Raw genomic sequence first — 26,049 nt, forward strand, 5'->3', positions numbered from 1 at the left:
CTTATTCCAGAACCTCAGTGCCTTTCTCATACTAGGATGCTCCAAAGAGCGCAACGTATTCTTCCAGCTGCTGTCTCAGAGCTGCTGAGCAAAGAGGAAATCATACCTTTAACTTCTAATTTGGCAGTGGTCTTCCCATCAGCTGTGTGGCAGCTGTATTCTCCTGAGTCCTCACAGTCCAAATCGTGAATGACCAACGTGTGCACATTCCCATCCTGCTTGATGCTGCACTTCTGGCTGGAGCGGATGACAGATGTGCCTTTCTTCCACTGCACGGGGACGTCGGGCCGGGACACCTCGCAGCACAAGTGGGCTGTGCCACCCTCCTGCAGCTCCAGGCTGTGGAGAGCCTTCACAAAGGTGACTGGAGCGGCTGCAGAGAAGAGATGCAAACACTGCTGCATGTGTGGAATCCAGCACTGCCCTGAGATCGGAGCTGTACGCTTGTGCTCTCCTCTGTTCAAAGCCTGCCTGGATGTTTTCCTGTGCAACCTGCTGCTTTTGGGGGGGTTGGACTTGATGATCCACAGAGGTCCCTTCCAACCCCTGTGATTCTGTGATAGTTGCATTTGGAACCAGATGGAAGAGGAACAAACAAGATAAGGCACTGACATGGCCAGCCTTTCCAAATCAGAATAACTGAAGGGTTTTGTTTTCGGGGCAAGGATCTGAAAACACGACAAGTAGGAAATGAATTCGGAAACTATTCTTGATGTTCTTTGGTGTTGATTTTAATGTATCTTAGATGCTTGTTTGGGGATAGGTTGACTAGTCCTCAAAGGATTTCTGCTTCACTCCATAGACTATAAAAAGGTCTGAAATGACTGGCTCAGGTGTGCATATCTAACTCCAAAATGCCTGTTTTTGTAAAAAACAATAACTGTGTTAGATGAATCCCCAAGATTTGCAGAGACCCTTCCTTCAAAATGCACTTCTCCAAAAATTAAGGCAACACTGGCAGCGCTTACCAGTACTTTCTAAATCCTTCTGTTTGGTAAGTAGCTCACCTTGGACTGTTAGCTGTGCCCCTGAGGTATGCTGCCCGACTTTGAAGCTGATGGGTCCGCAGTCTTCTAGTGTCACCTTCTTCAGGATCAAAGTGTGACGTGTCCCTTGGACTTTGATCTCATTCATTTCATTGGATTGCAGGGGAACATCCCCCAGGAACCACTGAGCATCCTGAGTTGTTTCCTGGGACAGTCTGCATTCAAAGACTGCATCTTCCCCTTCATATGAAGTGACGTCCTTCAGCATCTCCACTATGGTTGCTGCTGGTTCTTTATGGAAAGGTCAACTAAGTTTGATAACTGCGTTCAAGAGATACTTCCTATTTTTCCACTTTAAACATTGTGTTATACTCATCCTTGACAGTACTGTATTATTTGAAAGAACTAATACCCACAAGACACATTACATTTATAATACAATGTATGTATTGTGAAAACACTGTCAATAGACTTGAGTGGTTGACGTTAACATAAAACCACAAGGTTATGATTGAACACTTGTTTCTGATTCCCTAGACACCCTCGAAATCAACCTTATCCAAAGTCCCTATGACTCAGTTTGGGCATAGGACAATGTCTAACTGTCAAATTTCCCAATCACATGTCAGTGCCCCAGTAATGAGCTCTGTTCAGCTCTTCCCCACACAAAGTCCTACCTTTCACATGCACAACTGCAGTGGTTTGCTGGTCCCCTGTATCACACATGTACTCCCCAGCATCAGCTTCACTCAAGTTGAGAATCATCAGCTCAGCCACGGACCCAGCTTGGTGCATCTTGTATTTATCACTGGGTTGCAGCACTTTCCCAGCCTTCTTCCACTGCACAGTGGCATTTGATTTTGAGATTTCACAGCTCAAAGTGATGGTGCCACCTTCTTCAGCTTGCTGGTTCTGGAGTGGTTTTGTGACAATTACTGGCAAAGCTAAACCAAGAGAAATCAGAGGAAAATATAGTTTCATTGCTGACTGCATTTAGTGAAACTGTAGGGCCATTCCAAACTTGATTAAAACTCAATGACCTGAAGGCACAAAAGAGGAATGATGAAAAAGCACTCTGCACTCCCCAGGGGGCACCATGCATACTGACCACCCCTGGGAATAAATTTCACTTTACAGTGGAGCGGCCACAGTTGCTGACTCTTGAGCATCTAAGTGTTTGTATCTCCAAACAGGCATGTCAAAGCCACAACTCAATTGCCTATCCCTGATATCCAAGTTCCTGGCTATCTAAAAAGGTGCATAGGAAAAGACTGTGATATAAAGCCTTTCACTTGAAAACTGGACCCAGAAGAGAAACGGTGTCTGAACATTCCTGTATGCAGGTGTAAACACTGGTGGGTTTAGACAGAGCTTTGGTGGGTTGATTTACATACAATGTGTAGAACTTGTGTTCCTTGAGCCCAGTTGCACAGAACCGTGGTAGCTCCACAGGAATTGCTGAGCTGAGGTTTACAAAGGTAGAGAATGGGATCATAAAAAGCACAGTTAATTCATAAGAACTGAGTGATGTATACAGGAAGAGAGAGGCATGAAGGTGCTTGCAAATGGCATAGGAATGGATGATGTATTCCACAGGACAATTAGGCAATGGCTTGAGTCAGATTTTTGTACAGTTGCATCTGCAGGAGGGGGATCCCATTGTGCAGCTAACTCCTGCAGTCCAACGACTCTCAAGAACCAAGAGAGGAGAAAGGAGAACAGAAATAATGTCTTCATAGACAAGCTTTGTTAACATCTAGTCTGTCAGCTGCATCACTGTTGAATGAGAAACCCTCATCACAAAAAAAAAGGAACAAACTCTGCAACAGTGTTCCTAAATCTTAGATACAGAATTCCTAAATTACCCTAGAGCTTCCCAAAAAGTGAAGTGAAAGCTCGTTTCACCTTTCACTACCAAGGATGGCACAGTTTGCTCATTGCCAGAATCACAGGTGTAGCCTTCAGCATCTTCAGCTGCAGATCATGGATAAGTAGCTCTACAGCAGAGCCATCTGCTTCATCTCAAACTTGTTGCTGGCCTGGAGCAAGACTGACCCTTTTTTCTACCTCATTGGTTCATCAAGTTTGGAGAGTTCAGCATGAAGGGTGACTGTAGAACCTTCCTCTGCTTCCTGGTTTTGGAGTTTCTTTTCGAAGAGTGCTGGAATGGCTGTGACCACACATAGAAACACAGATGCACGGTCACTGTCAGAGGATGGGCTTGCAGTACCAATATTCTGGCATTGCTGCATCCTGGATTTGGTGTGATAGCAGGCCCATCACAGGCGATACGTCCTCAAGAGATATTTCAAAAGATGACACTTCACAAGAACTTCCTGGCTCCTCTTTATTTTAGCTGATCTTGTAGCTCAGGAAAAGACTGTATTTATAGCAGGGTAGATTCTTTTAAATGGATATATTGGCACATTTAACTTGTTTTTAGACTGTAGGCACTGAACTCCCTTAGGTACCTCGCTCTTCAGCTGGAATTGAGAGCCCAAGTAACACTGAGCACCTTGAATCTTAGACACCCTTTGCCCAGCTGGGACCACAGCTCAAAAAATAAAGGTGGCTGAGAAACAAAATGGTATCATTATATTTAGTTCCAGGGTTGGTCTCGAGTGAGCATAAAGGAAACCTAGAGCCTAGAATAGTGGAAGAAGGACAGGAGGAGTTTAACTTCTGAAAGAAAAAGGACTCATCTGATTTGTGTCAGTAAATTTGAAGTCAAGATTGTAGATAACACTCACTCATTACTGCTTGGCCAAGAATGTGGGAGGAGCTTCTCATCTTAAAAACAAAACAAAGCAAACCAACCTACCTTTAACAGTTAAAGTGGCTGTCGTTTGCTCGTTCCCATTATCACAGGTGTATTTGCCCGAGTCTTCTGGTTTTAAATGATAAATCTTTAAAGTGTGGATTGTTCCCTCCTGTTTGATTTCATATTTGGTGCTTGGGGAAATCACCTGGGCATCCTTCTTCCACTCCACAGCAACATTAGGCTGTGAGAGCTCGCAGTGCAGGATGGCTGTTTCCTCTTCCTGGAATTCCGTGTTCTGTAATTTCTTCTTAAAGACTGGAGGTGGCACTGAAATTGCAAACGCAGTGAAGGAATCAACAGTCACCTTTATTTTGCTTCCCGGCTGTTAGAAAATGACAGCTGTACAGTTAAGCAAATACTTAAACACCCATATTTTGGAGGGGTTAAAGAAGTGAATCGACTTCTGATGAAACCCACTCACAAACACTGAGCTTCAGGATCCTGGTGATTCTCCACTTTCCATCTATAGTGACGACAGCATATGAGAACACCATAGTGCATCATGTGCTCTGAAGCACAAGCACACTACAGGCCTAACATGAGTTGACAAGAAGCAAACAGCGGCCTTAAATTCGTTAGTAAGTGCAAAAGCAAAACGTCACCTGTTCTCACAGATCTTTACTGCATCACAGAGTGCTTTACCTTTCACTGTGAGCTCTGCTGTGGATGTGTATGGCCCCACTCGGAAAGTGATGGTGCCAATGTCCTGCTCAGTCACCTTCCTCAGTGTCAGCTTGTGGATCTTTCCTTTCTCCACTGAGATCTCATTCATTTCATTATTCTGCAGAGCAACATCCTGTAGCTTCCATTCTACATCCCTTGCATTCTCATGAGACACCTGGCACTGAAACGTGACATCATCCCCTTCAAACACCACCATGTCCTTTAGGTGACTCACAATGGTCACATCAGGCTCTGCAAACAGTCAACATACAAAAAGGAAAATATGGACCAAATCATAGAATCATTCAAGTTGGAAAAGACCTCTAAAATCACCAATTCCAACCATCAACCCACCCCCACCACGCACCACTGACCATTTCCCCAGATGCCAAATCTCCACAGTCCTGGAACACCTCTAGGGATGGTGACTCCATCACTTCCCTGGGCAGCCTGTGCCACTGCTTGTTCACTCCTTCAGAGAATTTTTTCCTAAATCCAACATGAACCTGCCCTGGTGTAACATGAGGCCATTACCCCTCACAGAATAATAAAGGTTGGAGAGGACATCTGGCACTAATCTGGTCCAGCCACTGCCCAGAACAGGACCAGCTTACAGCATGTTGCTCAGTGCTGCATCCAGCTGAGTTTTATTGACTTCCTCCAAGGATGAAGATATCAAAGCCTCTCAAATTACATTTCAAACTCTGTCATTTGATTCCTTTCAGCGTATGTAGTTGTATGATCATTACCATTTGACCTGGCCAGCCTAAACAGTTGGGCAGGGAGGAACCTGATGAGGTTTAACAAGTGTAGAGTCTTGCACCTGGGGAGGAATAACTGCATGTATCAGTAAAGGTTGGGGGATGACGTGCTGGGGAGGAGCTCTGCAGAGAAGGACCTGGGGATCCTGGTGGATGACAGCAGTGTGCCCCTATGGCCAAGAAGGCCAATGGGATCCCAGGCTTCACTAAAAAGAGCATGGCCAGCAGGGCAAGAGAGGTGATCCTCCCCCTCTACTCTGCCCTAGTGGGACCACATTAAAACTACTGTGCCCAATTCTGGGCATCCCTGTTCAAAAAAGACAGGGATCTCCCACAGAAAGTCCAGCAGAGCGCTGCAAAGATGATAAAGGACCTGAAGCATCTCCTGTGTGAGGAAAGGCTGAGTAACCTGGGTCTGTTCAGCCTGGGGAAAAGAAAACTGGGAGGAAATCTGATAAATATGGGGAAGTGGGAGGTGAATGGATGAGGCCAGGGTCTTTTTGGTGGTGCGCAGTAATAGGAAAAGGAGCAATGGCCTAAAACTTGAACATAGGAAGTTCAGTACTAACATGCAGAAGAACTTCTTTATGGTAAGGTGACAGAGCATTGGAACAGGTTGCCCAGAGATGTTGTGGAGTCTCCTTCTATGGAGATACTCAAGAGCCATCTGGACACCTACCTGTGTGACCTATTGTAAGGTATCTGCTTTAGCAGGGGGTTTGTCTCAATGATCTTTTGAGGTCCCTTCCAACCCCTCCAGTTCTGTGATCTTTCAAGTTAGAGCTTTTATCATTTGCTCTGTCTCAGAGACGTGCTGTGTACTGATTATTTTTAATTATGTTTGATACTGTAATTGGGTGGAAAAAAAAAAGCCTGAATGCCAGATTTGAAAGGATTTTGAAATTTGTTACATCTGTAGATATCTTCACAGAACAGCACTAAATGCTGATCCCCTCTCCTGCCTTTTTGCAAAGGATTGCTTCTTCTCTGGGCTGGAGTATCTGGGTGGCACAGTACACACAGCAGGATCAGTGCACAGGATGTGCTTTGTTTTGCTCGAGTCCTGCTTCTAGGACAGCTGGGTACCTGCAGATCTGTGCAGTGATCACACAGACAGCTTGCAATAGGCAGGGACTTCTCCCTGAATCTGGTGCACATACGAAAGGGCAGTACAGCAGTCTCCATCTGAGCAAAGAGATTACACATTTGCTCCACTGAAGTCATCCTCTGCATCAAAAATGGTGCAGCTGGGCACAGCGTACAGAGCATCTGTAACAGTGAGGAGCCTGTGGAGTGGCAAGAGGTGACTGTTCCACACCAGTGATCAAACCTGAAAGCAAGATCTGCCTGTAGTGCCGCCTTGTGACTGGAAGCTAGGGGTGAACCATCTGCTTACTCATCTGCCAAGCAAACATTTCAAGCCCTGAGTCAAAAATTACAGCTGCGTTATCCTCGCCTGCCCACCAAGGGATTCTTTGCCTCACTTCAGTCATAGACAGCAAGATTTCACATTACTTCACAAGACCCTTCCTGTGCCCTATGTGCATTTAACGTAACAGTAGCAGGGATCTTTCCAAATATTGGCATCTTAAAGTGAAAACCCCCTTGGCTCCAGTAAGTATCTCTTGCCTTTCACAGTCAGCTTTGCAGAGGTTGTCTCATCTCCAGCCTTGCAGGAGTATTCTCCAGCATCACCAGGCTCCAAGTGGTGAACACGCAGCTCACGGATGGTGCCCTGCTGCCACATTTCATACTTGGAACTTGAGTGAAGCACAGCTCCATCTTTACTCCACTCTACTTCTGCTTTGCTTATAGAAATCTCACAGCGCAGCTTAGCTGTTCCTCCCACCTCCACTTCTTCATTCTTCAGCTGCTGCTTCAGCCGGGGTTTAATGGCTGCAAAGTGAAAAAGGCAATGAGTGCAATGAACTGTTAGCCTGGATGTATGAATGTCAGGTCTGGGCAGCTCAGCACAAGGCACTTGAGGTCTGAAGCTGTAGAACAAGTCTGCTTTAAGTGGACATATGATAATTAAGTTTTGTATATCCAGACAGGGAGATAAAATTCCCCAAATGTGTTTGTTCCCAAAAGAGTCAAGTATCTTTCAATACATCCTCTATGATCTGCTCTGAATATTGAAAACTCCCACACAAAAAGATCTTGACTGAACAGAACATGGTACTTTCTGGTTAACATTAGCATAAATCTTTGACTTCTAACAGCAGTTATAAAGATCTGAGCACTTCTCATTTCTCTACCATCACTTCTAGACTCTCCATGAGCAGCAGAACTTCCTTCCAGATGATGTGCTCACAGATGGGAGCAGCCCAGACCACAGCTCACCACTGATGGAAACAAGAAGAGAATATCCATCCCACGGATGTGTGAGCAGTTGTGAAAGCTCTGTTCTTGTGGTCCCTTTATCTCAGACCTATTAGGATGCACGTAAAGGCAGCACTCTTTCACTCATCATGGGACAGCAGCATCTTCCCGGATTGGGATTCAGCCCACAGCACAAATAGTTTGGAACTCTGTAGCTTAGATGAAAGCCACAAGTTCCACCCAAATGTCAGAAGCGACCACAGCCATGTCACCAATGCTGACTATGTGCAGACGTTACTCTGCTTTATCTAAAAATACCCTTCTCAGGATCCTCATGGGAGGGCTGTAGAAGAATTGAAAACAGTCCATTTTAAAGATGCTTGTTTTGTGAATGGCTTACAACCAGTCGTTGAGCTGAGCAACCCAGCAATGAATGCCAGAAGTTAAGAACTACACAGACTTAAATAGCCATTCTGTCCACCTGTCCCAAAAGATCCACTTTTCTGTATTCTGGCTTAAACTAGACACCTCATAGACCTTTCCTCTTTATCTTACTTTTCGGGGGGAATTAGGCACCAGAGAATAACAAAATGTTATCTAGACAGCTTCTCAAACCCCTTTCATCCTCTGTTTCATCTTGGTGCAATGCTAACCATTCACTCTGAGGATGGCTGTGCTCTGCTGGTCTCCTGTATCACACGTATAATCAGAAGCATCCTCTGGTTCTGCATTATGGATCACAAGCTCAGCTGTGCAGCCACTTAATTTCATTTCGTATTTGGAGCATGGGAAGATCTCCATGGTGCCCTTCCTCCACTCCACTGTTGCGTTATCCTTTGTCAGCTCACACTGGAATTTCACCGCTGCTCCTTCTTCAACTTCCTCATCCTTGAGCTCCTTTTTGAAAAGAACTGGTAGGGCTAAAGGAAAATGAAAACAACAAAGAACAGGAGCTTTTATTCAATCCAGAAACAAGTCCTGGCTAGATTGACACCCGGGGAACAAGATACTGTACTCTGCCAGTGCTACGCTGCAAGGCAAGATCCATGTTTTATAATAAGCCTGGTTGTGGTAGCAGATATTTCTGCACAAGAAGCAGCCATCAGCACTAACAAAGGTTCCTTCCTTCATTCCTGGACTCCAATCTTTCCCAGCGTTGAATTATTTGAATGAATTTATCCTTCAGTTGATGTCACAAAGATCTCAGGAGTGAAACAGTTGAAAACTCCACAAACAGCCTCAAAAGAGCAGGAAGGTTGTTGTCATTCTCTTTCCAGGATATGAAAAGAATTCTTTTTTGAAATACTTAAATCACATATCACGTGAAATACTCCCACGTTACATTAAAACACTGCTCTTGCTTTTATTTCTCTTCCACTGTAGAGCCAGAAAGTATTTCTTCTTAGAAATCAAGACTCACACTACTGGAAGAAGAAAGTATCATCCTTGCCCATTTTCTTTGGAAATATTCATAAAGAAAGAAGGCAGGTAATCCTATTCAAGTTGTTGGTTTGTGTAAGATGAAATCTACTGCTTTTTGAGCTAGCTCACACCACGTACCTTTCACATGTAAAGATGCCTTTGTTTCCTGATCCCCAGTATCACAGCTGTATTCTCCTGTATCTTCTAATTGGAGGTTATGTATTAAGAGCTCTACCAGGCATTCCCTCTGCCTCATCTCATATTTCTCATCGGGCTGCAGCGCCACTCCTCCTTTCCTCCATTCCACTGCAGCATTGGGTTTTGACAGCTCGCAGCAGAAAGTAGCTGTACTTCCTTCCTCTGATTCCTTATTTTGGAGGATTTGCTTAAATGTGACAGGCAGTGCTGCAAAATTTGAGAGGAAAATGTTTTAAGAGTGGTTCAGTCCAGAAACGACCCAAACCTACCATTGTGCTTCTGAAACAGCCTAATTCTAACGATTCCAAAATCCTTGGGCTGCCATTCTCCTTCTTGGCAGCATCTTTCTTGAAGCACTGTATGAACCAAGAGCTGAGGACAGACAGTGAAGTTAGGAAAGAGTTAGGAAAGAGTTAGGAAAGAGCAAATCCCAGCACAGCCTGGTGTGCTATCTAAAGTTGTCACACTTTCCTATCAAAGTCTCTCCGTGCCAACTAGGGGTGCTTCAACCAATGACCACCAGGACACAGCAGGACTTGCTCCCTCTACTTGGACCCTGGTTCCTCAAAGAAAGTCTGGAAGTTTGCAGTATTGAGCTAAGAGTATTCCTCCCTCCCCATGCATGCCCTATATACTTCCACCAATGTTTAGAAGACCAAGACAGCATTCAAAACATGAGCAGCAGCAGTATGGTAAGAGCTGGCAATGAAGTGATAAATAGAGTGGAAAACACAGTTTCAGGCAATGGCAGAAAGGACTGGTGAAAACATGTGGATGCAATTGGTTGCACTCGTGGGTTGTATCCAGAAAGTCTCCAGTAATAACACAGTACAGTCATGTATTACAGAAAACCTTCATCTCCCAGCTGTTGTATTTGTAATCATCCCAATCAGGCATTACACTCAATTATGCATCTCTCATGCCTAATGAAGCAGTCAGCAATCCCAAACAATCAATCTGCCTAATTTATTTCCTGTTATCCATTTCCTGAATAACCATATGCAGCCAAACGTTCTGTGCTCATAGGGCAGGAGAGCTCATCACACTTTGACATCATGACAACATTAAATTGCTTTGGTGCTGATTAACCACTCCAGATGCTGCAAGCAGAACCTCTTTGTCCTGACCACGTTTCAGACTGAGGGAGAAAACAGACTGGCAGAGAGTAAAACGAATCAATATCTGTAGAGATACTAAAAGGTGCTCCTTTCACTTCATCTCTATTGAGCCAAGGGTCAGTACTCTGCCTACCATGTACAGTTACTGCAGCTGTTGTCTGCTGATGTCCGGAGTCACAGGTGTACTTTCCTGAATCATCCAATCCTAAGTCATAAATGACCAACTCTGCAGAGGAGCCCTGCTGCTTCATCTCGTATTTCAAGCCAGGGTAGAGAGTAACATCTCCTTTCCTCCACTCTACTGGAGCCTTGGGTTTGGTAAGCTCACACTTCAGGGTCACTGACCCACCTTCTTCTGCCTCAGTATTCTGAAGCTCTTGTTTGAAAAGTGCTGGTAGGGCTATAAAATAGAAATACAGATTGCAACATGCTGCAGCTGGGGTTTGGGAAAGAGAAAGCAGGAAGAAAATGGAAATGCCAAGAGAGCTTATTTGCAGATGGCTCTAAATCTCAATGCTCTCGATTCAAAGTACAGAGCTGTTTCCCCAGAGAGATAATAGGAAGATCTGCAGGACGAGAATAAATCAGTTTCAAGAAGTTACACTTGCCACAAAGGTTATTCTATCTCCATCCAATCTAAGACTGAAAAATAGCAGAATATTTCTCCCACTGCTGAAGAGATATTCCAAGAGATCAGCAAGGTTTGTAAGCGTTTGGATCCCCTCTCAGGGCAGAACACTTGCAGGAGAGATTATAATTACCCTGACAGTAAGAGGCTGAGACTGCATTTCGTTCTGCATCACATATCCCATTTTCCACCTGATCACTCTATCAGGCTGTAAAGGCCATGCTATTCCACACACTGTCCTTATGAGTCACAGCTATGTCTTCTCTGTAAGTGACAATGAAACAAGTAAAATACAAAATACAGCTTGTTTGTTTTACCATTGACTGTCAAAGTGGCCGTTGTCTGCTGATCTCCACACACACACGTATAATCTCCAGCATCCTCCTCATCCAGCTCATGGATAATCAGCTTTGCAACAGCACCATCTTGACTCATTTTGTACTTTTTGCTTGCTTTGAGTGCCTCCTGCCCTTTCTTCCACTCCACCGCAGCAGGTTTGGTCAGCTCACACTGCAGAGTAACTGTCCCACGTTCTACAGCTTCTAGGTCCTTCAGGTCAGTCTTGAATTCTGGAGGCAGTGCTGAAGAGTAAAAGAATTACCATATAGAGGCTGAATATTCGTTAAAAAATCAGCTAGATGAAGTCCAGTAGGAAAGGATTCATGGTACAGGTCAGTGGAATGCAATGGAAACATCTTCCTTGGACACTGCATCAGGGCAAGGAAAGTGAGAGAACCAGCAGAGTTGAGGAGGATAGATACTAACAAGCACTGTTCTTCCCATATCCAATAGTAGGAAGAAGCATATAAGCTACCCCCAATGGAAAAAAAAAAGCCCAAGCAAGCAGGAGACTACAAGAATAGAGGCATGAGCAGGTTAAGGAGTGGAGAACCTCAGTCCCAAGGATTATTTACCATGCACTGTTAAGGCAGCCGTGGTGGCCTTGTTTCCACAAACACAGGTATAATCTCCAGTGTCATTCAAGTCTAAATTGTGAACTACCAGCTCCACAACACAGCCTTCCTGGCTCATGCTGTACTTGCTGCCTGGGGTGAGGATGCGACGGCCCTTCTTCCACTGAACAGGGGCAGAAGCCTTGCTGATCTGACAGTGCAAAGTGGCCATTCCACCTTCTACTGCTTCCTCGCTGCTCATCTCTTCTTGGAAAAATGGAGGCACAGCTGAAGGATGCAGGTAAAATGTATTACAAACTGAGGATATCTCCTGCAGTGGGTGGGAGTGGGAAGTGATGGGGTACGATTGTGAAGGTTACGGAAGGACAGAGCATTAGCAGCAAAGAGAGGAAAGAGAAACACAGACATCCTAGTGGGAATACATGCATTTAATTCTTTGGGGTTTATGTTGGCTTCCTACTAGCATAATTGCACTGTAGCCAAGAGATGTATCCCTGCTTTCTCTCAGATTCCTTACAAGAAGAACCAAGAGCAGCACCTTTGAGCTCCCTAGCTCGTGCATGTGATAACATCTTCCACAAAGACCATCTTTTCCTAGTTATAGTGCAGCCGGGCTCCGAGTGTTGGCACAACTCCTTCCTCGACATCACTCCTTGTTCCTTGAGGTGTCTTTGAAAAGACACAGCCGGGGCTCACAGATGCCTCATGACCCCAGAGAAAATGTCCAGATGCTGAATCACAAGCCTGTATTCCCTTCTCAGAACACACTTTCCCTGCTTGCTTAATTCTAGAACCCAATGCAAGTTGTGTCCTCAAAATAAGTGTGATCAACTTCACGTATGTCCCTCTAACTAGGTGAGATGACAGGATATTTCACCCATTTCACAAGGTTGGATATCTCAGACCTCAGACTTCACGACTCACTCAAGGTGGTGGAGCTAATTAAAATACTCAGGCTAGAAGCCTTGATTTGGCACACTTCTCAACTGCGGCAGTGTTAAGCTGAAACATCCGTTTTGGTTGCACAGCAACTGGTTCTTGCACCTAGAGATGCAATAAGACCAGAGGAGGTCACAAAGGATTCATCCTTTCCTGCCTAGGAGATTGGACTTCCAGGGCAAACCAATCTTTTTGCAGTAGGATGGTAGCTATGGACACAAAGAGCAACATCAACATCACTCAACACAGTAGAAATAACATGGCCACATTCAGAATATGGCTTACTATAGCCTACAATCAAATGGCACAGATTGAGAATGCCAGAAGGAAGAGGCAAAGAACAAGCAGAATTGTGCTTTAGGAAGGAAGGAAGGGCAGAAAAGGAAAGATAAAAGAGCAGTGGATTTATGTGCTATGAAAGGAGAGTCAGAAGGGAAAGATGAGAGGATAGCAGGTTTGTGTTTGAGGAAAGGAAAAAATAAAAGGATGGAGAAGAATATAGTGTGGTGTTTCAAAGACAGGAAATACTGTTTCAAACAAACAGAAAGGGCAGTTAATAAGGCTGAGCAAACAGACGTGGGGAAGTGAACACCTGCTAGCAGAGGAAAGGCATGTCTAATTAGGAAACAGGTCAGATCAGTTTTACCCTGTACTGTTAAGACAGCAGTAGTCCGGTGCTCTCCACACACACAGCTGTAGATTCCTGCATCATCCTCAGCCACCCCACGAATCACCAGCTCTGCCTTGGGCCCCTCCTGCCTCATCTGGTATTTCCCACTCTCTTTAAGAACCCTCTGGTCCTTCTGCCACTCCACCGGAGCGGCCTTGGTGAGCTCGCAGTGCAGGCTGACATCTCTGCCTTCTTCTGCTTCCTCATTCTTTAGCTCTTCCTTAAAGAGTGGTGGCAGAGCTGAAGGACACAACGCAGACAAATGGTCACTAGAAAACCAGAATTCCAATCCTAACTTCTTTATCCTGCTCAGGATTATTCCCCCTTATGCCTCCCCTTTCCAACCCATTCTTTTGATAGCTTAGATCACAACCTCTGATCCAGAGTAATGTCTACCTAGAACTCTATTAATTTTAATAAAGACTTTTTACCATGAACTGTTAAGGTTGCTGTTGTCTTCTGGTCACCACAAACACAAGTGTAATCTCCAGCATCTGTTACATCTAGGTCACGAATGACCAACTCTGCAGTGGTGCCAGGCTGGCTCATTTGATATTTTTCACTCGTTTTGAGCACTTTGGACCCTATTTTCCACTGCACTGGAGCTGCTTTGCTTAATTCACAACGCAGAGAGACTGATGCTCCTTCCATGACTTCTTCATTTTTCAGCTCTTCCTTGAAAACCGCTGGCAGGGCTGGGAATGGAAAGCCAACAGACAATGCATTTAAACTAAGACCTTTGCACTCGTGACTGGCATCACTATCAATTTAAGTTAAAGTACAGCCCAAGTCAGAAAATCCAGATGTTGAGGTTTCCACTATGACAATGTGAAAAATGAGATCCACCAATGACAGTAAGAAGTGCTGAGCTGAAAGGTCAAAGTACTACAAGCTGGATGGATGCAAGATGCAACTTAGAGAATGTATCACAGGGTTGCCCTGCAAAACATCTCAGCCTAACATGAGCATTTCATAGAATATCCCAAGCTGGAAGGGACCCATGAGGATCAGAGTCCAACTCCTGGCAGTTGGGCTGAGTTCTCAAAATGGAGCCACAGTCCATCAAAATAGGGCCATAAGCCCTCAAAATGGGGTTCTGAGCCCTCAAAATGCCCCAATATCTCACGCCATGCCCTGATACACTCTGCCATGCCCCAGTACATCCTGCGACGCCCTCCAAACTTGCTGGCTGTATACGCTTAAATTTACAATGCAGTCATTTGTCTGCATGACAAAAACAGCTATTTCCTTGGTTCCCTGTTCAGGAAAATCAACAACAAAAAAAAAAGCCAGAACATAAAGTTGTCCCTTTCTGAACACAGAAATTAATTCCTAGGGAAAATCCAAAAGCTGATAGGTGAACGTTTCACATCGCAGCAGAACACTGCAGAGAACCAGAGAGTGGACAGCCAACTGCAAAGTGATTTTACCATTCACTGTCAGAGAGGCAGTGGTGTGTTGGTCTCCACACACACAGGTGTAATCTCCTACATCCTGCAGATCTAGCTCACGGATTTCCAGCTCCACAAGGACGTCATCCTGCCGCATGATGTATTTTTCACTTGCTCTGAGGATTTTGTTTCCTTTCTTCCATGAGACAGGTGAAGCCTTGGTCAGCTCACAGCGCAGAGTAACTGTCTGGCTTTCCATGGCCTGCAGGTTCTTCAGCTCCTCTTTGAAAAGTGCAGGCAAGGCTGAAGGTCGTGAAATAGACAGAGGACATTAAAAAATGACACGTCACACAGGAGATGATGGATGAGGACATAAAGAGACAGAGGACATTTCAGTGGAGAAAGGGTTGCAATTCCCTTGCAATCCTAAGGCACAAGAAAAAACAAATAGGCATAGGCAGAAAAGTAGCCCGGGTGCAACCAGAGCTTGAAGGCAGCTTACAGTTTTATCTAAATCCAGCTGCAGGTGAACACACAACAAAAAGTGATGAGCTAGGTGAAAAAATGCACAGTGATACAGACACATAGCTATGGTTTTTTTACCATTCACTATCAAGGCAGCTGTTGTCTCCCGTTCTCCACACACACATGTGTATTCTCCAGCATCTTTCAGCTCGGTGTCGTGGATGAGCAGCTTCACGACGGTGCCCTCCTGTCTCATTTTGTACTTGTCGCTGGCTTGGAGCAAAGTGCTTCCCTTTCTCCACTCTACCTGAGCAACCTTGGTCAGCTCACAGCGCAGAGTGGCCGTTTGCCCTTCTGTTACTTCCTCGCCCTTCAGGCTTTCCTTGATGTGTGCAGGCAGTGCTGAGGATGCAATGGATAGAGGGTTAAACGGAGCTGCAAACAGCCTCTGGATGAAAGGCAGAGCTGGGGGAAGGAAAGGCTGGAGCAAGAGTGGGGAGACATCCTAGGGTCTGTTCTCACATCTACGTATTTCATAAAGCCCTAAGGCCACTTTGTATTAGGGATTAGGGGTGTAGATTTTCCCCTTAGATAAAAGAAATGCAAATTAATTACTACATCCATGATGTGCAACATCAAACTCAGAGGAAAGTAAGCAGAGACAACAATAAACATGGGGAAAAAAAACAACCAAAAAGAATCAAAACCGTGAGCTTGATGATGAGGTCATCTAGATGAAAAACGTGATTACCGTGCACTGCTAACGAAGCTGTGGACTGCTTGTCCCCACACACACAGGTGTAATCACCAGCATCACTCTCATCTAGGTTATGGATCACCAGTTCTGCGGTGGCGTCCTTCTGCCTCATTTTGTATTTCTCACTAGACTTGAGCACTGCGTGCCCCTTTTTCCATTCCACTGGTGCAGCCTTGGTCAGCTCACAGCGCAGAGTGACCATGTCACCCTCCATGGCCTCCTCGTCTCTTAGCTCTTCTTTGAAGAGAGCAGGAAGGGCTGAGAAACAAAGAGCAAACATTTTCACGACATGCAATTTTTGGCCACCTAAAAGATTAATGTGATGTTCACCACTATCTATCCGTGCCTCGTTAATGACACAAACAGCAGGAATAGAAAGACTTCACACATGGCCAAAACTATAACTTCCTCACTGTACTTCAGCCTGGAATATTGGTACAGAAGGTTACACTGTCATCAGGAAAAAAAGAAGTTCAAGAAAAGATTTATGCATTAAAGATGCCTAGCTCAAGAGTTAGAATGAATGCAAAAGGCTGATGGGTAAAATAGGCAGGCATCTTGAAAGTGCCTGTGTAATAACAGAAAGGAGAAAGAAGTCCAATGTCTCCATTGTGGACTCTTATAAGACTATCATATCAGGGGGTTCAGAAGTGTCCTAACACCCTTTGGAACAACTAATAGAATAATTGAGCGTAACACTGGGTGGCAATGCAGATACCTTGGGAGCAGTTGGATGGGACAGTGTCTGCTCAGTCTTTGGAATGAGGTGGAGACCTCTTTTGGTTGTAGAATATGTATGAAAGAGTTGAAGAGGAAGATCTCCGAGCCCTGACTTTGACCAGCAAGAAATAAATATATGAGAATACAGATGTGGAGAATAACTGGGCAGTTACCCATTATGAAGCAGAGGAGCTCATGGGTCTTAGGTCAGGCAAGGTGAAAAGGAAAATATGTGGGAAACAATGACAGCTTCAGTTCTTTTAGAATTGTTAAATGCAACCAAGTAGAAGCAATCTTAATTACAAGATTTAAGACAGCAGAAAGCTTCTCAAAGAAGCTATATTAAGGGCATAATTACACAGACTATCCCGCTACAAGGACTGTCAGGAATAGTCTGCCTAAGTAAAAAGCTCCTCGTTGCCCTGAAATTCAGAGAGCCATAAAACATAGAATCATTGAATCACAGAATGCCCTGGGTTGAGAAGGACCATAATGATCTTAGATCAGCGTGAAAGAAATACTAGAGAATAGAGAGGCAAAGTCAGAAAGGTCAGGTTCTCTGTGCATCTCAGCAGGGTCAGGGCAGTTCCCAAATTCTGGACTCAGGAACTTCGTAGGCAAAGAGACCAACCAGAAAGAAGAGCTGGAAAACAATCTACAATGAGGCTTTGACATCAAATGTCTCCAGACACAGCTGTGTGCTCCGTGCAGTTGTACCCAGCAACTGGGTGATGACCTCTGCTCACAGTTCAACCTGTGGCTCTTCACTGAATATTAGTCAGAATATTAGTATGTAAATTCAAGAAAATCTGGCCAGCTTGAACTAGAAGGAAAAGAAATAACGTAATGACATTCAGTAAGCTGATCAGAAGGAAGGAAAACAACAAAGAAGGGGTTGGCCAACCTCTGTCAGGAATCTACGTTCATAGTTGGTGGCATATAGAAAAATGAAGTGTTCAAATTCCTTTTTTTTTTTTTTTATATATAATATTTAATGATAGATAAGAGAAAACAGAAACTCTGAAGCCAACAATATAGATTAGTCCTACTAACTTTGCAGGGGAACTCAAGCTGGGAGAGAAACTGAAAACTGAAAGCACTTTGTGAACTGGATTAGGATCTTGATGAAACAGAGGTAAGAAAAAAAATAGGCTGCACTCTGGTAAGAGCAAGTGCAAAATATGTTTGCAAGCAATCAACCACACAAATACAAGATAGGAAATAATAGAAATAACAGGCAGCAGATATTCAGAGAGAGGTTTGGGATTATGGGAGATCACAGTTTAAATGCAAGTCAAGAAATGCAATTCTGATACAAAGACAGCAATAAACATGATAGGATGTATAAAGTGGAGTGCCATTGCAAGATACAGGACATGTGAACCAGGACACTTCCACTCTGCTCCAGCCTGGAAGGCCTCACGTGGAGCACTTTGGTCCATTTTTGGCTACTGTTCTTCTAGTAGGACGTGGATTAGATGAAGGCACTCCAGAAAGCAATGGAGATGAGCTGAAGTCTACAAAACATGATCTAGGTATGAAGTGTGAAAGAAATGAAGCTGCTTAATCCAGAAAAGAGACTAAAGATGGAAACGTGATAGAAGTCCTCAAGTCTGTGAAGCAGTTTTACAGACAAGATTTCTTCCTCTCCCCAGTGTATGGAACAAGAAGAAAGGATCTTAGTTATCTTAAGAAAGGTTTCTGTTGGCTTTAGGAAGAACTTTCCAGCAGTAAAGACAGACAGGTGGTGGTTTGGGTATCCAGGGGAACTGCAGATTCTTCACCATCAGAGGTTTCTAAGTGTAGGTTACACAGGGATGAGGAATTGGGACTACATGACTGTAGAGGCCCTTTCCAATTCCCATTTCCCACAGTTAAATTGGAGGTTCAAGATGGAACCTATCTTTGTGCTGTACATAAACATCAAAATGGCAAAGCAAAGATATCAGCTCACTGGCTTCCTGTGTGAGAAAGATGGCTGAAACTACTTCCTCCTGTCCTGCATTAATAGTGGAAATCATGTTCTCCTCTATTCCAAAGAAAGTTTGAAGAAGTATTTCACTGAGGACTATGAAGAAGTCTCATACTGCACAATGCTGAGTATTCTGCAATACCAGAATACAAATCTACACAATCCTTGATCAAAGTTATACTAAAAAGTTGTGCTGAGATCAAGTTTTGTCTGTACTATTCATACTGATCTGTCACATCCTAACCTAACTTGAAATCTAAGTTTGCTCTTTTCCAGAATGCACATGCCCAAGTCAGAGGTGTGAAACGTAAGCATGTGGAATCAGTGTGGTACAAAGCAACACAGTCATGAACCAATGGGAGAAGGGAGAGGAAACTTGGGAACAACATTAATGTAATCAACAGAACTAGAATTCTAGCTAGAACTGGATAAAAATAACGTGTTGTTATTGGTGTCTTTTCTTTTACCGTGCACTGTCAGCACTGCAGTAGTCTTCTTGTCCCCGCACACACAGGTATACTCCCCAGCATCCTTGACTTCCAAAGCATGGATCAGGAGTTGTGCTGTGGAACCTTCCTGCCTCATAGAGTATTTTTCACTCGATTTGAGCACTTTGTGCTTCTTTTTCCACTCCACGGGGACGGCCCTAGATAGCTCGCACTGCAGCGTGGCTGTTCCACCTTCTGTGGCTTCCACGTTCTTCATCTCTTCCTTGAAATGTGCAGGCAAGGCTGAGGAGTTCAAAATGAGGAGAATATATGACAATGTCATATAGTTCATATAGGAGAGTCATTAAGTTACCACTTGTTTGTGGTCTGTGGACCACGTATGACAAGCAAAGCCTTCCCTAATCCAGGTAGCATTGATAATCACTCTGAGAATCATCTGGTATTGACTTTGGAAAGTCTTGTTCGTAAGGCAGAGGTTTTTTATGGCATGGTAGGTGGCATGAAATGGAGAACCACACCAGATATCTCCTAAGATTCTGCAAGACTGAATCCTGCCTCACTTTGGGCACTGCCTACCACAATGGAAAATAAAGCCAATTTAAGCCATCTAAGACCCATCATAACTCTGATATTACTGGAAAAGCTCATACATTAAGTTATGTCTGAGGCATCAACCTCACTTTTCCATGAGTTTTATGTTCTGGTAGTGAAATTACTCTTTCCTTAGACTGTGAAATTATTCTCAAAGAATGTTAAACACCACACTGGTTATCAAAACTCATCACCTCAGTTTTGGGACTGCAACATCTTTACAATCAGCTTCATAATAATAAATGTGATTTCCCTTCATTAGCAACTATTTGGGAACACAAACATCAAAAAGAACTGGCTTGGAACCAAGATGAATAACTGAAATTTTTGCAATAAACATCTGACCTACGCCTGGCATTCACCAGCGCCTTGGGACTTTATGCACAAGTTCAGCCACATGTAGCTAAATTCATCTGAAATGAGGCTGCAATTTCAGTAATGCTGGGTTTTTGTTTGTTTGTTTGTTTGCTTGTTTTTTTAATCTGTTTGGAAATAATCTACTTTATTGTGTATAAGATTTTTTTTTTACCATTCACTTTTAGAGCAGCTGTGGTTTTCTGTTCTCCATAACAGCATGTGTAATCTCCAGCATCTGCCAGATCTAAATCACGGATCACCAGCTCTGCAGTTGTGCCCTTGCATGTGGTGGTGACCTTGTCACTTGGCTCCAGGACTCTGTCTCCTTTCCTCCATTCCACAGAAGCTGCAGGCTTGCTTAGCTCACAGCAGAAAGTGGCCGTGCCATTTTCTGTGGCTTCCACGTTCTTCAACTCCTTTTTAAAATGTGGAGGGAGGGCTGAAGATCACAGGTGAAAAGAGAGCACTTTAAAATTGAGGAAACACCGTATCTTGACTGCTCCGCTGCCTCAAAACCCCTCGACCTCAGAAAGTTTTCATTAACACTTAGTTCATGAGAGACAAACAACCTTAGGGGCATCTCTGCCTTACTCACTGCAGCATGAATGGGAAATCAGGATTGCAAAACTGTGATTTCAGTACTGGAATGTATATTTTAAAGGCATTTTAAGATGCAAGCAGCAGAAAGTTGATGGCAGGCTTTAAAAGAACTTGCACAGCTCTCTCTTGAGATTAGATGAACAATTAGCTGGAGCCCCATTACTTAAAATTCCAGGCTGCAATGCATAATTCTCACCTGTCTTTCTCAACTGTTAACCTAACAGAGCACTTTCCAATTATATCTAAGAAAAAGAGGTGAAAAGTCAGTGGTAAATGATACGCCTAGAAATTAACTAACGAAAAAGATATTTACTACTTCATCAAGATCTTCAGTATCTGTTTCCAAACTGCATTAATGTGAAAGAACAGGAGCAGAAAAGGCTGTAAGATGCTACGTATCATTCCCAAGTGAAGGACTTCCAGTAAAAGAATGTGGTAGACACATTTATCATAAAAATCTAAAGTAATAGATGGAATCGATGCCAATTTGTGATCCTGCATGAAAGCACAGATGGCAGTGCAGAAATTCCCTACTAAATGTACGTATTTTACCGTGCACTGTCAGAGATGCTGTAGTTGTCTTGTCTCCACACACACACGTGTAATCTCCAGCATCTTGTTCCTCCAGGCTTTGGATTGTCAGCTCAGCAATGGTATCCTTTAGCCTCAATTTGTATTTATCACTGGGCTTGAGCAACTCCTGTCCTTTCCTCCACTCCACCGGAGTGGATTTAGTCAGTTCACACTGCAGAACTGCTGTCCCACTTTCTGTGGCTTCCAGGTTGACGAGTTCTTTTTTGAAAAGCGCAGGCAAAGCTAAGGGATGTAACATAAACAGAGTACATCAAACCATGAACGGGACCTTGGAATGTGTAACTGTGGCACTGAGGGATGTTTTAATGGGCATGATGGGGATGGGTAGGGGTTCGACATTGGATATCCTAGAGATCTTTTTTAACTTCAGTGATACTATGGATATAGAAGGTCCTGTGCCCCATTAGGCCATGGTTTTCTGCAAGTCGCCTTGTGTGGTGTCACCAATTGCACAAGGAAGTACCAGCCCAGAGGAAGGAAAGGACACAAATACCTTTAACTGGAAGAAATAAAAGGAAATAAAAGCATGCAGAGAAATCAGAGAGATGTTTGTCTCCAGTTTTGCTCTTGCTCTTAAAATCATCTCACCCTTCAGATGCACCTCAAATCAAGTGTTCCTTTAATCTACTGGAACTGTTGTGAACTGTTGGAAGGGCATCCCAAGTTTTTTGCTAATTGCCACAGCAGAGGCAGGAACAAATTTTGGCTCACTTCTCCCAAATCAGAACCTTCAGAGTAATGGTTTGTTGCTGGGTTGTTGATTGTGGGTTTTTTTGAAGTTCAGTTTCAATGGTACAACACATCACAGTGCTGCAAAAGAGTCATTCTCTCCCATATTGAAAAAACCTCTTGCTAGCTGAGCTCAGCATTCTTAATGAACATTCCTTTAAGTTTAGCAATGGCATCCAGTGACATCAGAAAGATACAGAGGACAAACCTTCTGAGAACAAGCTTGTAGCTGGAGGCCTAGATGTTTCGGAGCCTACCTACTGCTCTTTGCACCCTGAAAGCATTCAGAAGGCTCTAGGGAATGAAACCATCACAAGCCCATGCTGCCATTAGGTGATCTGTTTCACCCTGACACTGGGAGACAGGATGAAATACCAGCAAAGCAGGTGGGACGAGCTGGTCTTTGAGGGCCCTTCCAACACAAGACATTCTAAACCACGAAAAGGCTGCAGAATCACAACATCAAAACCAGTGAGGAGACCTCCCAGAGAAAGAGTGTATCTCTGAGATGCAGCTATAATAAAGGAGAACAGGTTTTTTTACCATGCACTGTCAAGACAGCTGAGGTCTTCTGATCTCCACACACACAAGTGTATTCTCCGGTATCCTCTACCTCCAGGTCTCGGATCAACAGCTCTGCAGAGGTTCCTTCTTGTCTCATTCTATACTTATCACTGGATTTGAGCATCTTATTTCCTTTTTTCCACTCCACTGGGACTCCGACCTTGCTCAGCTCACAGCGCAGTGTGGCGGCTCCGCCATCGGTGGCCTCTCTGTTCTTCAAACCCTCCTTGAAAAAGGCAGGTAAAGCTGAGGGACAGCAACACGAGCAGTGAGGTGTGAGCTCCAAGGAGTTCAAATTAAACAGCGATATTTAATTTCCCTTTTCCTTCTTATCTTGAATGGATTTATCAATACAAAGAACATAAATTGTCAATATTCTCCATGAATAAGTGTGAGGAGCAAAATGCCATCACCAGGAAAGGATCCAATGATTGCTGTAACCCAGAGGTGTTTCACTCAGAAAAACAAATCCATACTGACAGAAGTAGAAGGCCTTTTTTTTTTTTCCCTGTGAAATTTCCTCTAAAACCAATTAAATTGAAATGTCTGGCAAGAAAAAAAAAAGTTTCTCACACAAATTTTTAAACCATGATGGAAGTAGGATGTTTGTTAAGCTTGAACATTAAGCAAATGGAAAGGAAGTCTACATTAAAAAAAGAATGAAACACTGAGTTTCATTCTAGAAGTCGATTTGAAGTGAAATTGCTCATTTCAATACATGATGGGGAAAACCAGCAACAAGCATTTTCACTTCCACTGGCATGTTCTTTCAAACATGTCAGTCACAAGAAAAACTACTGGGGATAATAATCACTTAGCCAGTTTGCATTTGCTTTGCACAGAAGAGTGACAGAACACAGTGATCACTGGTCTGTATGTATTAAACTACTTCAGTATCCCAGGAAAATAGAGTGGGAATAAGATTTCAGGGAATAACCTAACCAGTCTGAGTTTGACGAAACCTTGAACACACCAAGTCGTGGTCCTTTTTTTGGAACTCAACGTTATTGAGCACAATGAGGATTCTGAGTTCTGATTTGGAAGAGGGAAAACCAAGATATCAATCCTCAGCAAATGGGCAGCAGCAATCCTGGTTGCCTGTCTTCTCCCCAAGCTCATACCCTGACACCCCTCCCGTGCCATGCACAGCCATGTTGGTGCCAACAGAAACACATCACTGACACCATGGAGCTGAGGATGAAGGCCTGGCAGAGGAAGGATGTGGCAGGGTAACGAGGTGTCTGTCGTCCATGTGGACAGAGAAAACACAGCAGTTAATTGTAGCATTTGTCTTGATTCTTTACCATGCACTGTTAAAACAGCCATAGTCTGCTGGTCTCCGCACACACAGGAGTAGTTTCCAGCATCTGTCATGTCTAGATTTTGGATTAAAAGCTCTGCAATGATGCCTTCCCGTTTCATCTTATACTTGTCGCTTGACTTGAGGGTCTTGAGTCCCTTTTTCCACTCCACATTAGCAGCAGCCTTGTTCAGCTCACAGCGCAGAGAGACACTTTTACCTTCTGTAGCTTCTTCATTGCTCAATTCTTTGGTGAAAAGAGTGGGTAGGACTGCAGAGCAAACGGAATACGGACATGGCATCAAAGCTGAGAAAGGCTGACCTATAGTCTACTTGCTCTCTTCCTTCATCTCCCTGAAACTGCATGCCACAAGGCTTTCCCCACACTCCAGGATTATGCTCATACTTCAGTTTACCTTTTTTGCCTTGTTTGCATGCTTTAAAAGTTTAAAGCAAGCTTTTTTTCTATCTACTAACTTAGCTAACAAGTCATCTACACGTTATTTTACAGATCATAAAATGACAGGCCATATTTTCAGTAGGACACCCAGAGCAGCTTGTTTGCCTTGAACAAAACAACACTTCTACAGAAGTACCTGAGCTGTGGCACTGTCTGTAATTTAATAAATGGATCCCCTAAGCCAAGCCCTTGCAAAAGTGCTGTTGGCTTTCTGCAGATACAGCAAACGTTTGGTGAGAATTAAAACAAAACTGCTGAATAAAAAAGGGGGCTGGGAACAGTAGGAGAGTGAAAAAGAGAGTATTTCTTCATTAAGATACTCCTTAGCATCATACTTTAATGAAAACGCTTTCTACTTAGGAGAAACAGATGTAGCAGCCTAGGAAACTAAGAATAGATATTAATCCCACTTCTAGGACAATCCCTATGAGAAAAAAATCTAAACAGCAGCTGCACTGGATCAGGAATTGTGTTGAAGTACTCTGCACTTCAGAGGTCCTTCAAAAGAGGGGAACAGGTGAGAGGAGAGAGAGAGAGGGAGGGAGTGGTGGAGCATAGAGGGAGGAGAAAAACAGGAAAGAAAAATCTATCAGCAAGGGTGGGAATGGGAAAGTGTGGAGAGGTCAGATGCAGTGGGAGAAAACGAGAAGGAGTTCAGAAACGTGTGCTGGGAATTTCTTTTTACCATTTACTGTCAACGTGGCCGTAGTCTGTTGATTTCCACACACACAGCTGTAATCACCAGCATCTGCCGAATCCAAATCCTGGATCACCAGCTCTGCAAAGGGGCCTTCCTGCTCTATTTTGTATTTCTCACTTGGTTTGAGGACTTTATTCCCCTTTCTCCACTCAACAGGAGCCGATTTGCTCAGCTTGCAGTGCAAAGTGACTGCCTGGCCCTCTGTAGCTTCCTTGTCCACCATTTCTTCTTGGAAGAGGATAGGCAAGGCTGAAGGATGCAATACCAATAGAGATGGAATCAGAAATGTCATGAAATTACCTGGACCTTTCAATGAATTACTGGACTGCAGTGTATACATTTAACCCAAGGTACTACTGCTAAGTTATATGAGGGGTGAAGACCTTCTGGAGCAGAGAGAAACAAATTAGAAAGAGCAATACAGAACACTGCTGAGCTGTCTCAAAGGAAAACAAAAACAAGGGAATACTCTCTAGCAGGATGACTGGCTCCACAGAGCTGACAACATGAAACCTCTACAAACTCGTACTGACCAAGCATCAGACAATCAGAGAATGCTGCCAAACACGCTAAGCTTGGGGTTTAACAGGACAGGTAGAATGTTTACCATTCACTCTCAAAGCAGCTGTGGTCTTCTGGTCTCCGCACACACAGGTGTAACTCCCAGCATCGGTCAAGTCCAGATCTTGGATGACCAGCTCAGCAAAGCGCCCTTCCCGTCTCATCTTGTATTTGCCATTTGGCATCAGTGCCTTCCCATCCTTCCTCCACTCAACCGTGCTGACTGCCTTGCTCAGCTCGCACTGCAGTGTGGCCGTTCCACTCTCTGTACCTTCCTCGTTCTTTAGCTCTTTCTTGAAGTGGACTGGCAGGGCTGAGAGATGCAGAATGAACAAGGGGTTGCAACCCAATGCCTCTCTGATCAGAGTCTGCATTGTGATTTATAAAGGACTCCCCA

The 26,049-nt window shown here is 44.0% G+C and overlaps 1 protein-coding gene across 46 annotated transcripts in view; it reads right to left on the bottom strand.

Annotated features, from left to right (window-relative positions):
• OBSCN (obscurin, cytoskeletal calmodulin and titin-interacting RhoGEF) overlaps positions 1-26,049 on the bottom strand; it is a 170,925-nt gene that overhangs the window by 73,786 nt on the left and 71,090 nt on the right. For 26 of the 46 annotated variants that reach the window (XM_048951567.1, XM_048951551.1, XM_048951562.1 and 23 more), the window contains 23 exons: positions 25,699-25,965; positions 25,077-25,340; positions 23,936-24,202; positions 22,611-22,877; positions 21,297-21,560; positions 20,317-20,583; positions 19,215-19,478; positions 16,050-16,313; positions 15,437-15,700; positions 14,873-15,136; positions 13,874-14,137; positions 13,419-13,682; positions 11,834-12,100; positions 11,237-11,500; positions 10,425-10,691; positions 9,114-9,380; positions 8,207-8,473; positions 6,861-7,127; positions 4,450-4,722; positions 3,808-4,074; positions 1,664-1,930; positions 1,008-1,277; positions 107-373 (listed from right to left, as the gene is read on the bottom strand). In XM_048951567.1, the coding sequence (XP_048807524.1) occupies positions 107-373; positions 1,008-1,277; positions 1,664-1,930; positions 3,808-4,074; positions 4,450-4,722; positions 6,861-7,127; positions 8,207-8,473; positions 9,114-9,380; positions 10,425-10,691; positions 11,237-11,500; positions 11,834-12,100; positions 13,419-13,682; positions 13,874-14,137; positions 14,873-15,136; positions 15,437-15,700; positions 16,050-16,313; positions 19,215-19,478; positions 20,317-20,583; positions 21,297-21,560; positions 22,611-22,877; positions 23,936-24,202; positions 25,077-25,340; positions 25,699-25,965 (6,123 nt within the window). The remainder of the gene's footprint in view (positions 1-106; positions 374-1,007; positions 1,278-1,663; positions 1,931-3,807; positions 4,075-4,449; positions 4,723-6,860; positions 7,128-8,206; positions 8,474-9,113; positions 9,381-10,424; positions 10,692-11,236; positions 11,501-11,833; positions 12,101-13,418; positions 13,683-13,873; positions 14,138-14,872; positions 15,137-15,436; positions 15,701-16,049; positions 16,314-19,214; positions 19,479-20,316; positions 20,584-21,296; positions 21,561-22,610; positions 22,878-23,935; positions 24,203-25,076; positions 25,341-25,698; positions 25,966-26,049) is intronic. The other 20 variants (XM_048951536.1, XM_048951583.1, XM_048951537.1 and 17 more) reach the window with 19 other exon arrangements.

This window comes from Lagopus muta, chromosome 7 (assembly GCF_023343835.1).
Source record: "Lagopus muta isolate bLagMut1 chromosome 7, bLagMut1 primary, whole genome shotgun sequence".
NCBI lineage: Eukaryota > Metazoa > Chordata > Aves > Galliformes > Phasianidae > Lagopus > Lagopus muta.